Source organism: Camelus ferus, chromosome 3 (genome assembly GCF_009834535.1).
Source record: "Camelus ferus isolate YT-003-E chromosome 3, BCGSAC_Cfer_1.0, whole genome shotgun sequence".
Lineage (NCBI taxonomy): Eukaryota > Metazoa > Chordata > Mammalia > Artiodactyla > Camelidae > Camelus > Camelus ferus.
The window spans coordinates 109326717-109340015 of record NC_045698.1 but is presented as its reverse complement, the minus strand read 5'-3'; the positions used below and the strand labels follow the sequence as shown (position 1 = coordinate 109340015).

The 13299-nt window shown below is 44.3% G+C and overlaps 1 protein-coding gene across 1 annotated transcript in view; it reads right to left on the bottom strand.

The window, feature by feature from the left end:
• The window catches only part of LARP1 (La ribonucleoprotein 1, translational regulator), a 93558-nt gene extending 81042 nt beyond the window's left edge, over positions 1 to 12516 (bottom strand). Inside the window, exons 1-2 of the mRNA XM_032477175.1 lie at positions 12431 to 12516; positions 2645 to 2870 (exon numbers count right to left, since the gene is read on the bottom strand). Of these exons, the coding sequence (XP_032333066.1) occupies positions 2645 to 2669 (25 nt within the window). The 5' untranslated portion in view covers positions 2670 to 2870; positions 12431 to 12516. The remainder of the gene's footprint in view (positions 1 to 2644; positions 2871 to 12430) is intronic.
• Positions 12517 to 13299: the final 783 nt, after the last annotated feature.

Below are 13299 nucleotides of genomic sequence, written 5' to 3'. Positions count from 1 at the left end.
CAAACAAGAGTAGGGGCTGGATTTGGCTCATGGACCATAGTATGTCAATCCATGTACTTGATCTCACTTCCAGTTTACAGGAAATAACAGGGACTGAGGAACGAATGAAATGACACCACACAGAGCCGCAGTAAGCAAAAGCTAAACTAGGGAAGTCTAACAGAAAAATCAATCTAATTTCTTCAATAAACATCAAGATACTAAGAAAGAGAGCGAGACAGGGATGAGGGAGGTAACTACAGACTAAAAGGAACTTAAGAAATATTAACGGATCACAATGTATGGAACTTGTTTGAATCCCAATTCAAACCAATATAAAGAACAAAATTATACTGTAATTGGAGAAACATGAACACTGACACAAATATTTGATCATATTAAGGAATTCCTCTTGACATGTGGTGCCGTATGATGATGTACTGTGGCTATATTTTAAAAGAGGCGTTCTGATCTTTCATAGAGATATTTGCTGAAATATTTACATATGAAATGTATGATATTTGGGATTTGGTTAAAACTAATGGGTGGTGGAATATAAAGGGAACAAAGTTGGTAAGGAATCAGTAATTGTTGAAGGTGGATGACAGGTTCAGTAGAAGTTCATGATACTATCCTTTCTACTATTGTGTAAATACTTGAAAATTTCCACTATGAAAAGTTAAAATATGTTTATATCATTTCACACCCAACCACTTGACAAAATTTTAAATCTGACAAAGTCCAATTTTGGAAGGATATGGGGAAAGGGTAGCTCTTACAGACGGTGGGAATGTAAATTCCTACAACAGCTTTTGAGAGGCATTTGTGTACATCCCATGATCTAAAAACCCCACACCTGGATACATACTAAGAGAAACTTGAAAAATGGAAAACAATCAAAATGGATAAATTATGGTATCTTCGGATGAAGGGAATCTCTGAAATGTAGAGATATGGAAATGGCAACTACTTGTGAAGCTGGGAAATGCAGCCCCATCAGGACAGCTTCAGCTCAACAGATACTGACCTGCTGTCTGTCCACTCTGGGCCAGGCCCTCCACTAAGTGCTGGGGATACAGAGGTGATATCCCTCCCGGGGCTCTAGATATCAGAGCTACAGGGAGCCTAACATATCACCTAGCCCAACCTACCCATTTCACAGATGCAGAAAATGAGGCCCAGAAAAGTTAACCAACTTGCCAAGGGCACACAGATGGTTCATGGAAGAACCAGGAACTGAGCCAAGTCTTTGATGCTCAGAGAATCAGGAGATCTTGGAGCCACACATTCTTAACTTGAATCCTGGCTCTGAAACTCACTAGCTGTGATCTTGGCCAAGTTATTTAATGTGTCTTTCCTCCGAAGGATAATAATATCTACTTCAGGGGTTGATGTGAGGATTAAATGAAATGATATACATAAAGTTCTTAACTCAGTGACTGAAAAGAAATAAGACCTTAATAGATCGGTTATTTACTTTTATTATTGATATAAAGTAAGGCCTTGGCAAAAGGGCAAAATGCTACATTCTATATTACTTTCTAAATAGTTGACTCCAGGGGTGGGTATAGCTCAGTGGTAGAGCACATGCTTAGCATGCATGAGGTCCTGGGTTCAATCCTCAGTACCACCATTGAAAAATAAAAAGGTTAATCTCACATTTCTTAGAGCTGGTATGGCCAAGGCTCTGTACCAAGTTGAAGGCTTGTCCCAAGAGTTAGCTGCTTCCTATTTCAGGCCCCTGGCCGCATGTAAGAGAATTTTCCCCACCCTCCCACTCTGCTGACTGTCTCTGCCCTCTGAGAGCCTTGCTAATAGCACAGATCTGTACTCTGTGGGGATTCTGCTCCACTACCCCGAGCCTCAGCTCCCTGTAAATTGACAATAATAGCAGAACCCTGAGGATTAAATGAACTAATGCCAAGTATATAGTAAGCCCTCAATATATGAGAAGTATGATGCTGACAATGCAAGACACCTGTCCCAGGGTGTCAGGCTCAGGAGCTACAAAAAAGAATCAACTGCATTTCTCACCCTCTAAGTGCTTCAGTCCAATGGCCACTCCTTCCTTCCCATTTCTCCCCATGCTGTCACATTTCAGGCCTGGATCAGGGTCCAGGAGGCCAAATGATTCTGACTGCTTTGCAGGGAGGCTACCAAGCCAAACCTCCTACACCTGAAACCACCCATATGCTCACCTCTGCTGGTGAGAACCCCATTCCCAGCTCTGCAGAATTGCTGACTATCTCCAGCTGCTGGAGCCAAAGCATCATATGCTCTGAATAATAAAGCCATCCAGAAAGTTCCCCATGGCAAGCTGGGCACCACGCTCCAGACTGCACCCTTGGAGCCAAGCAGCCAGAAATACCACAAAGGCCTGTGCTCAAAGCTGAGCTCCCATCCCCAACAGGATGGAGCCATGGAGTCCAGGGAGTTACAATCTCCATTCCCTTCTCTTTCCTGATGCCTTCTTCTCTCAATGAGACCATATGTATTTTTCACCCAAGACTATTTTTACAGAGCATAATAAAACATTCTCAGTAGATTCAGTGACCATTTGCCCCGATTTTTCCAGCCTTAGAAAGCAAAAGCCATTGAGGGTTAGCGAAAGACATGGTAAGACCAATATGAAGCGAAAGGAACCAGTTAAATATTTTTGGTTCACCTGTGGAAGCAGGCGTGGGTGGCATTGTTCTTTCAAGTGGATGTCCAAGTTGTAAACTTTGCAGGATGAGGGACACAGGATGCGGGTGGAAGGGACTGCTGGTCAGATGGTGTATTTGCTGTGCAGGTGAGCTCCTTAGGGGCAGGGGCTGAGCCCTATTCCCCACTGCACCCAGCACTCAGCACCAAACACAGTGCCTAGCCCTGAGCAGTCAGTCCAAAAACATCTGTCAAAGGAACAAAGTTACTCAGTTAGACAGTCAGCCCAGGGGTTTAAGATGCTTCTAGTGCACATTCTCATAACAGCCTGAACATTTCCTTCTCATAACTTATCATACTTGTAATTAAATAACTGCATGTGCAATTATTGAACATGTGGTCCTTGACAAGACTGTCAGCTCCCTGGAGGCAGGACTGCTCCCAGTGTTGTTCACCATATGTACCCTCAGTGCTTAGAATGGGATCTAGCATACAGTTGGCACTCAATAAATATTTGTTGAAGGAATAAATGAGCCTTGGTTCTGCCATCAGTGTGCTGTCACTCTGTTACCCTGGGAAAATGTTTTCCTCTCTAGTCCTCAGGTTTTCCACTTGCGTATTAGCGACAGGGCACAATGAATGATTTTCAAGCAACAAAACCCAATCTCTTAGTTTAGAAAAAAAGTTAAAAATAGAGTTGTTGCCGGGGGCATGCTCTGAGACAGACCCATCTGCATCTCTGGACCTCCACCCATGCAACAGCCCTCCAAGTGTTCCATGGAACCTTAGGGAGTTCCAGGGGGCAAAGTATGAAAACTATTAAATTCCATGATCTCTAAGGTCCCTAAGCAAACCTGTTTGTCTGCCTGAGATAATGTAAACATTTCAGTTCCTCCTGTCTATCCTTTATGTAGGTCAGTATTTCTCATATTGGCCAGCAGTCCCCTGTCTCAGGGACACCACTGATGTTTTTATGTAAAATACAGTTTCCGTGGCTCCACCCTAGTCCTACTAAATTTGAATCTCCAGGGAAGAGGCCAGGAATCAGCATTTTGAACAAGCAGCTTCCTGCCAGTTGATGGTTGTCCACTGAAGTGTTTGGGTTGTCCCCAACTAAGCTATTTCCACAGACCCTCACGAGGTATTTTATCCTGGAGCTTTCATTACAACTGTGCTTTTGAATGACCAGAGTGAGGCAAAAAAAAAAAAAAAAAAAAAAAAAGCAGGAATAGTCAGAAGAGCCCGGATAAATGAATCAAGGTTTGTCAAGTGGGAAGAGATCACAGTGAGCTCTTCAGGGGCCCTCGACAGACAGATCATCCTGGCGGCTCCATGCTCTGCAATCTCATAGTTTGTATCTGGAAGAAATCATCTGTGTATTTCTCTATTCTTCTGGAGTGGCATTGGCAACCTCAGGAATTATTTATTGAATTATCAGGTTTCTTGTTAGTATATTAATGGATCCCTGGGAGTTAAAGAGTAAGCATGCCTGTAAGGCTGTCAAGGAAATTCACTGAAGACTTTGGAAATATGGTAGATTTTTGTCAGCTTCATGGAAAACAGCCATTCATTCATTTGTTCACTTTTTTCCACTCAACTAGCTAGACAGATTCATTGGTACATAAATTACTTCCTCTTTTTTTTCAGCTTTATTGAGATATAATTCTCACACCATACATTCACCCATTTAAAATGTAAATTCAATTGTTTTGATATATTAAGGGTGTACAACCCTCACACAATCAATTTTAGAATATATTTACCAACTCAAAAGAATTCTTGTACGCTTTAGCTATCACCTCCCAATCCTCCATGCCCTGAGCCCTAACCAACCACTAATTTACTTTCTATGTCTATGGATTTGCTTACTCTGGACATTTCATTTAAATGGAATCATACAATTGGTGGTCTTTTGAGACCAGCTTCTTTCACTTAGTGTAATGTTTCTGAGGTTCATCTACATTGTAGACTGTATCAATACTTCATTCCTTTTTATGGCTGAATAATATTCCATTGTATGGATATACTACATTGTGTTTATCAATTCACCAAGTTGATAGACACCTGGGTTGTTTTCATTCCTTGGCTATTCTGAATAATGCTGCTGTTTATATTTGCACACAAGTTTTTGTGTGGACATATTTTCTTTCCTCTGCTTTTGAAAGGCTCCTAGTCCAGCAGATGTAGATGCTAAAACAGGTACCTATATAATTACCTGTGCTGGTCAGATGCTGCAAGAGAGGGATGAGGCAACATGTGTGATGGTTAGAACCACATGTTTCTGCCATTACTAACTAAACGATCTGGGAGGCAAGCTTCTTCATCTTTCTGTCTGTCAGTTTTCTCATGTGTAAAATGGTATCAATATTTTCCTGACCTTATAGGACTGCTGTGAGGATTCCATAAGCAAATGCATGTTAGGGGCTTAGCCCCAAGCCGGGCACATAGTAAGCGCCTGATAAATGTTTGTCATTATCATTTGCACTCAGGAGATTACTAACAGTAAGTTTACTGATGGACCATGCACTGTAGCAGTAAAGTTTCATTAAACAAATGTTTCTTGAGCATTTATTATGAACTTGGCACTGTGAGAGAAATACAGTTGATCCAGACCTGGATCCTCCTGACAGGAGTCTGTAATCTGTAATCTGAATGGCAAGACTCACTGGCATACATCACCTCCATATACTGTGATTTGTTCTTTACTAAAGGACCCCCAAACTTCTGTGGGAGCCCTGGAGAAGGAACATTTTTTTTTTAAAGATACCTTTTTATTATGAAAATGTTCAAAACTACAGGAAAGTAGAAAGAATTATAAACTGAATGCTTACATATGATCACAAAAATTCAACAACTGTCAACATTTTACCATATTCACTTTATCTTACTATATGCCAAATTTGTGGCTGAACCATTTTAAAGTTAACTACAGATATTCTAACACTTCAGCCCCAAACACTTCAACATGCATTTCCAAAAAATAAAGATTCTCCTCCATAACCACAATACTCTTACCACACCTCACAAAATTAATAACTGCCTTATATCACCTAATCCCCAGTTCACAGTCAGATTTCCACCACTGTCTAAAAACACGGTCTTTACAGCTTTTTAAAAAAAAAAAAGAACCAAGATATAATCAGGAATCACATCTTACATTTAAATGTTATATTCTAGGATCTCTTTAAATATAGAACCTCCTTCCCCACTGCGTTTGCTTTGGTTTTATTTTCACATTGTCGACTTTTAAGAGATCACATCAGTGGTCTTATAAAGGATTCCGCATTCTGGACTTGTCTGATTGCTTCTCTGTGGGTTATGTAATGTGTTCCACTATTCCCTGAAATTCTGGTAAACTGAAGCCAGCTCTAAAGACCTGATGAGGTTCAGGCTCAGTATTTTTGGCAGGACCCAAAATAGGTGGAGCTGGGTAGTCTACTGCATCCTACTGAGAGGTACCACCGCTGGTGACCCAAAGCACGACCCCTGGGTTAAAATGGTGACACACGGAGAGAGGAGGAAGGAAGTGGGGAGGAGGAAGGAAGTGGGAAGAAGGGAAACGTCTTCACAGGCAATGACATCTAAATAGGGCTTGAAAGGGTGTGTAGGAGCCTACTGGGTGGAGAAAAGGGAAGGGGAAGGACCTTCCAGGTACAGAGGCACAGTGTTGGGAAAGAAAGCGCTGAGCTTCAGGAAGTAGGAGGTGGTAGCCAAACGTGGTTACTTGTTATAACAATAACAGCAGGCACTTAACGCCTATTAGAGTTTACTATGTTCCAGGAACTATGCTAAGTGATTCATTTAATTTCTCACACAGTCCTATGGAACAGATGTTGCTGCCCTCCTTTTAAGGGTGTGGAAATCACGATTTAGTGATAGGTGGTAACTTGCCAAAGGTTGTAAAGCCAGGAATAGGCAGACTCTGGATTTGAATCCAGGGGCTTGACTCCTGAGCCTCTGCTTTTAAAAGCACAAAGCTCTATGTTACGGTGACAGGACAAAAGAGTTGGAGAGGCAGGTTGGGGGTAGGTGGAAGAAGGCCTTCTCTGCCATTCTGAGGAGTTTGGGTGTTATTCCCAGGGCAGCAGGGAGCCAGAGAAGGTTTCTTCATAGGGGTGGGCATGGCTGTGCCTGAGAATGGGCACGGCTGCCCGGTGAAGGCAGAGTGGAGAGCTGCAGGGGTGAGCTGTTAGACGCATGGCTGGTGTCCCTCCAGGGAAGTTGGGCCCTTTGCACCACTGGGACAGAGAGCAGGTTGGGGAGGGAGTTGGGGGGAGGGCTAGGTTCCTCCTCCAACTAGACTAACCAAGAGTCCTGCCCTGCGCTGTGCACAGACACTGGATGCTCCACAAGAGCAGGGTGGGTGCAGCACCCACAGACACCCTCACCGTGCAAACAGCTCCAGTTTCTACCAAGTCAACCCTAAGGCCCAGTATTCTGTTGGCCAGATGGCGCTGGGATGTGAGCTGCAAAGACCAGGTGAAAGGATCAGCTTTAACCCGAGACCCAGAGAGGGAAAGTGACTGGCCCGAGATCACACAGTCAGATCGTGGCAGAGGCAGGACTAGAACTCAGGTCATGCCTCTTGATTCCAAGCCCGCTATTCTTTCAGGATGGACTTTATTTCAGAATCAAAGAGGAATCAGAATCAAAGAGGAATCAAGACACAATCACTGGCCGTGGGATGCCAACTGCTCTGGGGAATCCTTCATTTTTTTTTTCCACTAATAATTTCCCACATTGAGAATCCTCTTGGAGGGCTACAGGCACCTTTCCTGGCTGGCTGTTGCCACCACACAGCGCCTGAGTCAGCACACCTTGCACAACTGGTCAGCTCCAGGTGGCGGGGGCAGTACAAAGCCTGAACCCGGCTGCTCACCCTTCAGCCTTCAGGCAGAGAGGGTGCATGGGTAGAATGCAGGAACGCCTCTGGGATGCCTGAGTTCAAACCTCTGCCCTGGTACTCACTAGCTGTGCAGCCTTGAGCCTGTCACTCCCCCTCTCTGTGCTTCTGTTTCTTCATTTTTAGATCGATGAAAATAGCAGTGCTTCATACAGTTGGATGTGAGGATTAAATACCATAAACAGTGTTAAAGGGCTTAGTAAGGCTTACCTCAAGATAAAGGCTGGTATTACCATTCCCTTGGGGATCAGAAGTCATGGGTGCCTGCCATTAACTTATCTATTTATTGGACAAACCTTTCAGATGCTGCATAAAATCTGCTTCTTCCACGAAGTACACCTGGATTAACTGTGCTCAGTTTAAAGCCTCCTTGATTCCCAGAATTTAAAGCATACCTGGCATTATCTAAACTAACTGTAATGGGGGTGGAGGAAAGCAGATTGTGGTTGCCTCCCCACCGCCCCCCAGCACGAAGCCTGACTCAGAAGACCCGGGGTTGTACTCCAGGCCTGAGCTAGCTGCTGGCTAATTAGTTTGGGGTAAATCACTTCATCTCTGTGATAGTTTCTTCGATAAAATTAGGGTGATAATACCTGTTTTGCAAGCTGATAAAACTCAGATTCCTGACTATACTTTGAAAAGGGAAGGAAACAGGCAAAATGTTTTTTCCAAAGCATATTTAATAAATCAGGAAAGTGATGCTAATATACTGGGTTTATTTTTCTTTTCTAAATTTTATCTTATTTAAGAAGTTCAACAAGAAGATGCATTAATATATTCTCATGGTAAAAGATTCATAGCATAGTATTAATCAAAAAAGGGCAAGCTCTGTATATGAAATGTGACCCCAACTTTGTTAAAAAAAATAAGTAAATAAATAAATACACTGAAAAAAAAACAAACATAAGGAAATCCACCAACATGTTAACAGTCAGTAGGATTACAGATTATTATCTTCATTTTATTTTTCTATATTTTACATTTTGTTCTAATAAGGATGTATTATTTTTATAAACAGAAGAAAATTACAACTAAAGAAAAATAAAGAAAACCACAAGCTTTCTAAAAGGACCATCACTTTCTGGCGCCAAACAATTGCTGCCTGGTGGGATCTTCCAATTTTCCAAGAGAATCCAGAAATCTGGATCTTTTTGTGAAATCTCTTGATTTTTAAAGATCGACAGCTAATTCACAAGACGCATTTGACTAGTCTGCTGTTCACAATTTGTGACCTGCTACAGGAACACACTGAACTCTCTTCTTCCTCTGCACCTTTGTTTTTGCTATTCCACTGCCAAGAACACCCTACCACTCATGCAGGTTTCACGAACTCTACCTGTTCTATCAGGCCTGGCCGAAACACCACCTCTTCTGTGAGCATCCCCAGATGACCTCAGCTAGAAGTGACACTCCCTTCCAGGAGCTGGACCATTTAGTCCCCATCTCATATCATGGTTATTTTGATGAGTCCTATCTCTCCCGGTAGGCATTGAGCTCCTAAAATACAGCTGACCCCTGAGCTATGCAGGAGTTAGGGGCACCGATCCTCCATCCCTACAGCTGAAAATATGCCTGTAACTGTACAGCCGCCCTCTCTACCTGCAGTTCTGCATCTGCGGATGTTACCAACTGTGGACCATATAGTACTGTAATAGTATTTACTGAAAAAAATTCACATATAAGTAGACCCACACAGCTCAAACCTGTGTTGTCCAAGAATCAACTGTCTTCAACAAACATCATGGAGCACCTGCTTTGTTGAAGGCACCAGGCTAGGCACTGAGAATACAGCTGAGGGCAAGATGGATAGCCTTTGCCTTGATGGAATATAGTCTAGTACAGGGGACTAGATTTTTAACAAATCATTCCCAAGACACCTAATTCCAATCTGTGATGAGTTTTACGGAGTTAAGAAAGTTTCTAAAAGGAACTTAATTTAATCAGGAGGATTAAGCCAGTCACCAGGCAGCTTGGGGAAGCATTAGCACTTGGGCTGCCACCTAAGGCTGCACAGTTTGTATTCTGCACAAAGGTAACAGGTGGAGAGGGCAGGCCAGAGCAGAGACGCAGTCCTACCCAAGCTGGGCCAGTTTCTAATTTGCAAAAAGGCACTGTGCAGACCAGCAGGGGCAGTGTTTAGGTGTGTAGTTCCTCCTCCCATCTGACCCCCGTCAAAAAAAAACTGCTCTAAATAAACACAGACTGTTAAAAACAGTGATATCTGTCTGTCTGTCTGTCTGTCTCTCTATATATATCCTCAAGGGATGTCTCCCATACTCCCTTTCTACCAGAATAAATCCCCTAAAACCTTACTTTAGCAATTTTGAGAATCAAAGACGGCATCTCTGAGGAAGTGACAGAGGAGCCAAGATTGAAGGATAAGAAAGGGCCAGGCAGCCAAAGTATGAGGAACGGCAAGTACAAGGCCTCTGTGGAGAGAAGGTACCACAGATGAGGGACCTCATAAGCGGCCAGTGGGGCTGCAGTGCACACAGTGATGGGAGAGTGGCAAGGGTGGGCTGGATAGCATGTATGGCCTGGAAGGCCACATTAAGGGGTTCCATCCTCACCCTGAAATGTCTCATATTTCCTCCTCCCTGATCATGTTGTTTATGGGTGTCACTGCCCATAGGCACCCCCACAGAGCGAACAAAATAACAGAAACCACCTTTCCATGGCGCCTACCCTGAGCTACACACTGTACTGGGGCCACATGCCCAGTTCACTCTTCCTTCCCCATCTTCCTAAGGTAGGAAGGATTCTTTGATTCTAAATAAGCAGATGAGAAAACTGAGGCACAGAGAGGTTACCTGGCTAATAAGAGGTGGGTTGGGATCCCAGGTCTGTGATTGTAAGCCCTTCTTCTTGGCTGCCTTGTAACAAAGACTCTTGCAAAAAAACAGGCACAAGGAGAGCCTGGCTACTCAAAGTGGCATCTGGGGGCTTGTGGCATTGGCATCACCTAGAAGCTTGCCAGAAGTGTAGGCACTCCAGTTTCAGCCCAGCCCTACTCAATCACAACCTGCATTTTAAGATAAACAACCAGGTCCTATTGTACAGCACAATATCCTGTAATACACCATAATGGAAAAGGATGTGAAAAAGATTACGAATGTATGTGTAACTGAATCAATTTACTGTATACCAGAAACTAACACAATATTGTAAATCAACTATATTCCAATCTTTTTAAATTTGTATTTTACAAGAATCACGTACACATTACAGGCTGAGAAGCACTAGACAAAAGAGTAAGTCTAGAGAACAATCCAAGCAAAGCAGCATGTTGCCTTCACAGCCCTTAAAATACAGTCTAGTGTCTCAAAGGCCAAGTCTCTAGTGACTTGAAAACAACTTATTATGACCAAATTTGCCAGAATTGCCAACTGTTCCATCCATCCACTTGCCCTAGTTCTGTCTTCTATTGCAGCTCCAAAGGAAAGTCTGTGAGAGGCTACCACCACCTCCAGAGAGAGGCTGCTGTACATTCTGATTCTGGTCAGTTTCTTAGTATGGATCTACCCTCATACAGGAAGAAATCTAAAGCTGTTTGACCCTTCTCCTGGTTAATCACTGCTCCAAATCATCTTCCACTTGGGGTCCACTCTGATCCCCAGATCATTTTCTGGGACCCACTTTTCACCAGACAATTCCTTCTCTTAGCCTACATACCAAAGAAGACAGAATGGTTTGCCAGAAAAGATTACTAGGTGATAATACTCAGCCATAAAAAAGAATGAAATAATGCCACTTGCAACATCATGGATGGACCTGGAGACTGTCACATTAACTGAAGTAAGAAAGAGAAAGTGATAAGATATCACTTATACGTGGAATCTTAAAAAAAAAAAGGGAGAGAGAGAGACAAAAGAACTTATTTACAAACAGAAACAGACTCACAGATACAGAAAACAAACTTGTGGTTACCAGGGGGTGAAAGGTGGTGGGGTGGAGGGATAAACTGGGAGTTCCAGATTTGCAGATACTAACTACTATATATAAAATAGATAAACAGCAAGGTCCTACTGTATAGCACAGGGAACAATATATTCAATACCTTGTAATAGCCTATAATGAAAAAGGATATGAAAAAAACAAATATGGAACTGAATCACTATGCTGTACACCAGAAATTAACATATTGTAAACCGACTATACTTCAATTAAAAAAAAAACTTTTTAATTAAAAAAAATTAGGTGAGAAAAATCCACATTTTCCTGCATTAAGGCCACATGTTATACGGCTGGGAAACTCCCACCTCCACTTCCCCCTTTCCATCTGAGAAATGGGTAGGATGAACTAGATTAGGAATCACTAAATCAGGGGTTTGGCAGGTAACACAAAGGACGGCCTAGGTGAAGCAGGAAGGAGTAATGGGGACAGTGGCAAATGAGAGGATGAATGCCTTGACTAAAAAAGGCAGCCCCACTCAGCATTAGGCTATTGTTGTCACGGTCCAGCGTCGGCATATACTCTTAATTATTAGAGATTGAGAATCAGATGTCCCCCACCCCTGTGAAATATCCTATGGTGTTTAAACACCGGAATCTGGTTAAAACTTAAATAAACACCACTTTGTGGGCCGAATAAAGATCAGATGCAGGCCAGATCTACCCGTGGGCCGCCAGTTTGCGATACCTAGCCTGAATGCCACCTAATGTTATGTGCAGGTTTATGATTCCATCCTATGCGCAGCTCTTCTAGAATGCTGCAAAGCGGCCTCGGTTAGGGCGACGAAATCCGCGCCTTCCGGGGCCCGTCGCCCCTCCCTACCGCGACGCCGCCCCCGCCGGTGCCCCTTCCCAGGCCGCTCAGGGAGCCGGCCGTGCGCAGGGACGCAGCCCTGCTCATGGTGGCGGTGCTTGACGGGTCGCACGGCGTCGGTCTCTTTACACCCTCCCTACCTGGTCGCCTGCTCTCCGGGCAACGCCGCAGCGATGACTCAACATTCCGGAGCCCAGGCGTGGAGTCGGGGGCGAGGAGCGGGGGCGAGGCGGGGGAGGGGAATGGGCGGGGCGGGGCGGGGCCAACGGAGGGGGGAGGGGAGCGAGGAGGAAGGAGAACAGAGGCGAAAGGGAGGGAGGCGGAGGGGTGGGAGAGGAGGAAGGGGTGGGGGAGGGGAGGGGAGGGCTCCCGGGGAGGCCGAAGCCCCAGCCCCGCCTCCTCCCGCTGCCCGCCGACTTAGGGCTGATCCTGGCAAACAGGCCGAAGAACAGCGGAGAGGGTAGGGAGAGGGTGAGGCACCCAAGGGGAGTTCGTGAGCTACCCTGCATTCATCCCCCATCCCGAAGTGCCCTTGTTCACACGCCACACCGACGGACCCACCCTCGCCGTGTTTGGATTAGTGGTGGGAGATGCACCTTTAGACACGGGCCCTTAGTGAGCCCCTTCCTCCCGATGGCGGCCTTGGGGGACTGGGCAATTAGAGATGAGAGAGACGGAGCCCTGCTTCCTGGGGACTTGCAAGGCAGCGAGAAAACCTACACCGCCTGTCCGCAAGTGGAAATTTGAAAAGAGAAACTATCTACCGCTGCATTTTGCTGCGCTACACAATAGCTATTACACAAGGTTGAATTTGAAAGATGACCCAAGGAAGTGTTCTTAGCAATTTTTTAATAGAGTAAATGAACCGATGAATGAATGAAATGAGCACGTCTGTGTGTATAGAGAGGACAGATTTTTTAAAATGCCTTTGTGTGTGTGTGTGTGTGTGTGTGTGTGTGTTTGGGAGGATGTACAGGAGTTGTGTATCTTGAATGGTGTCTGCCATATG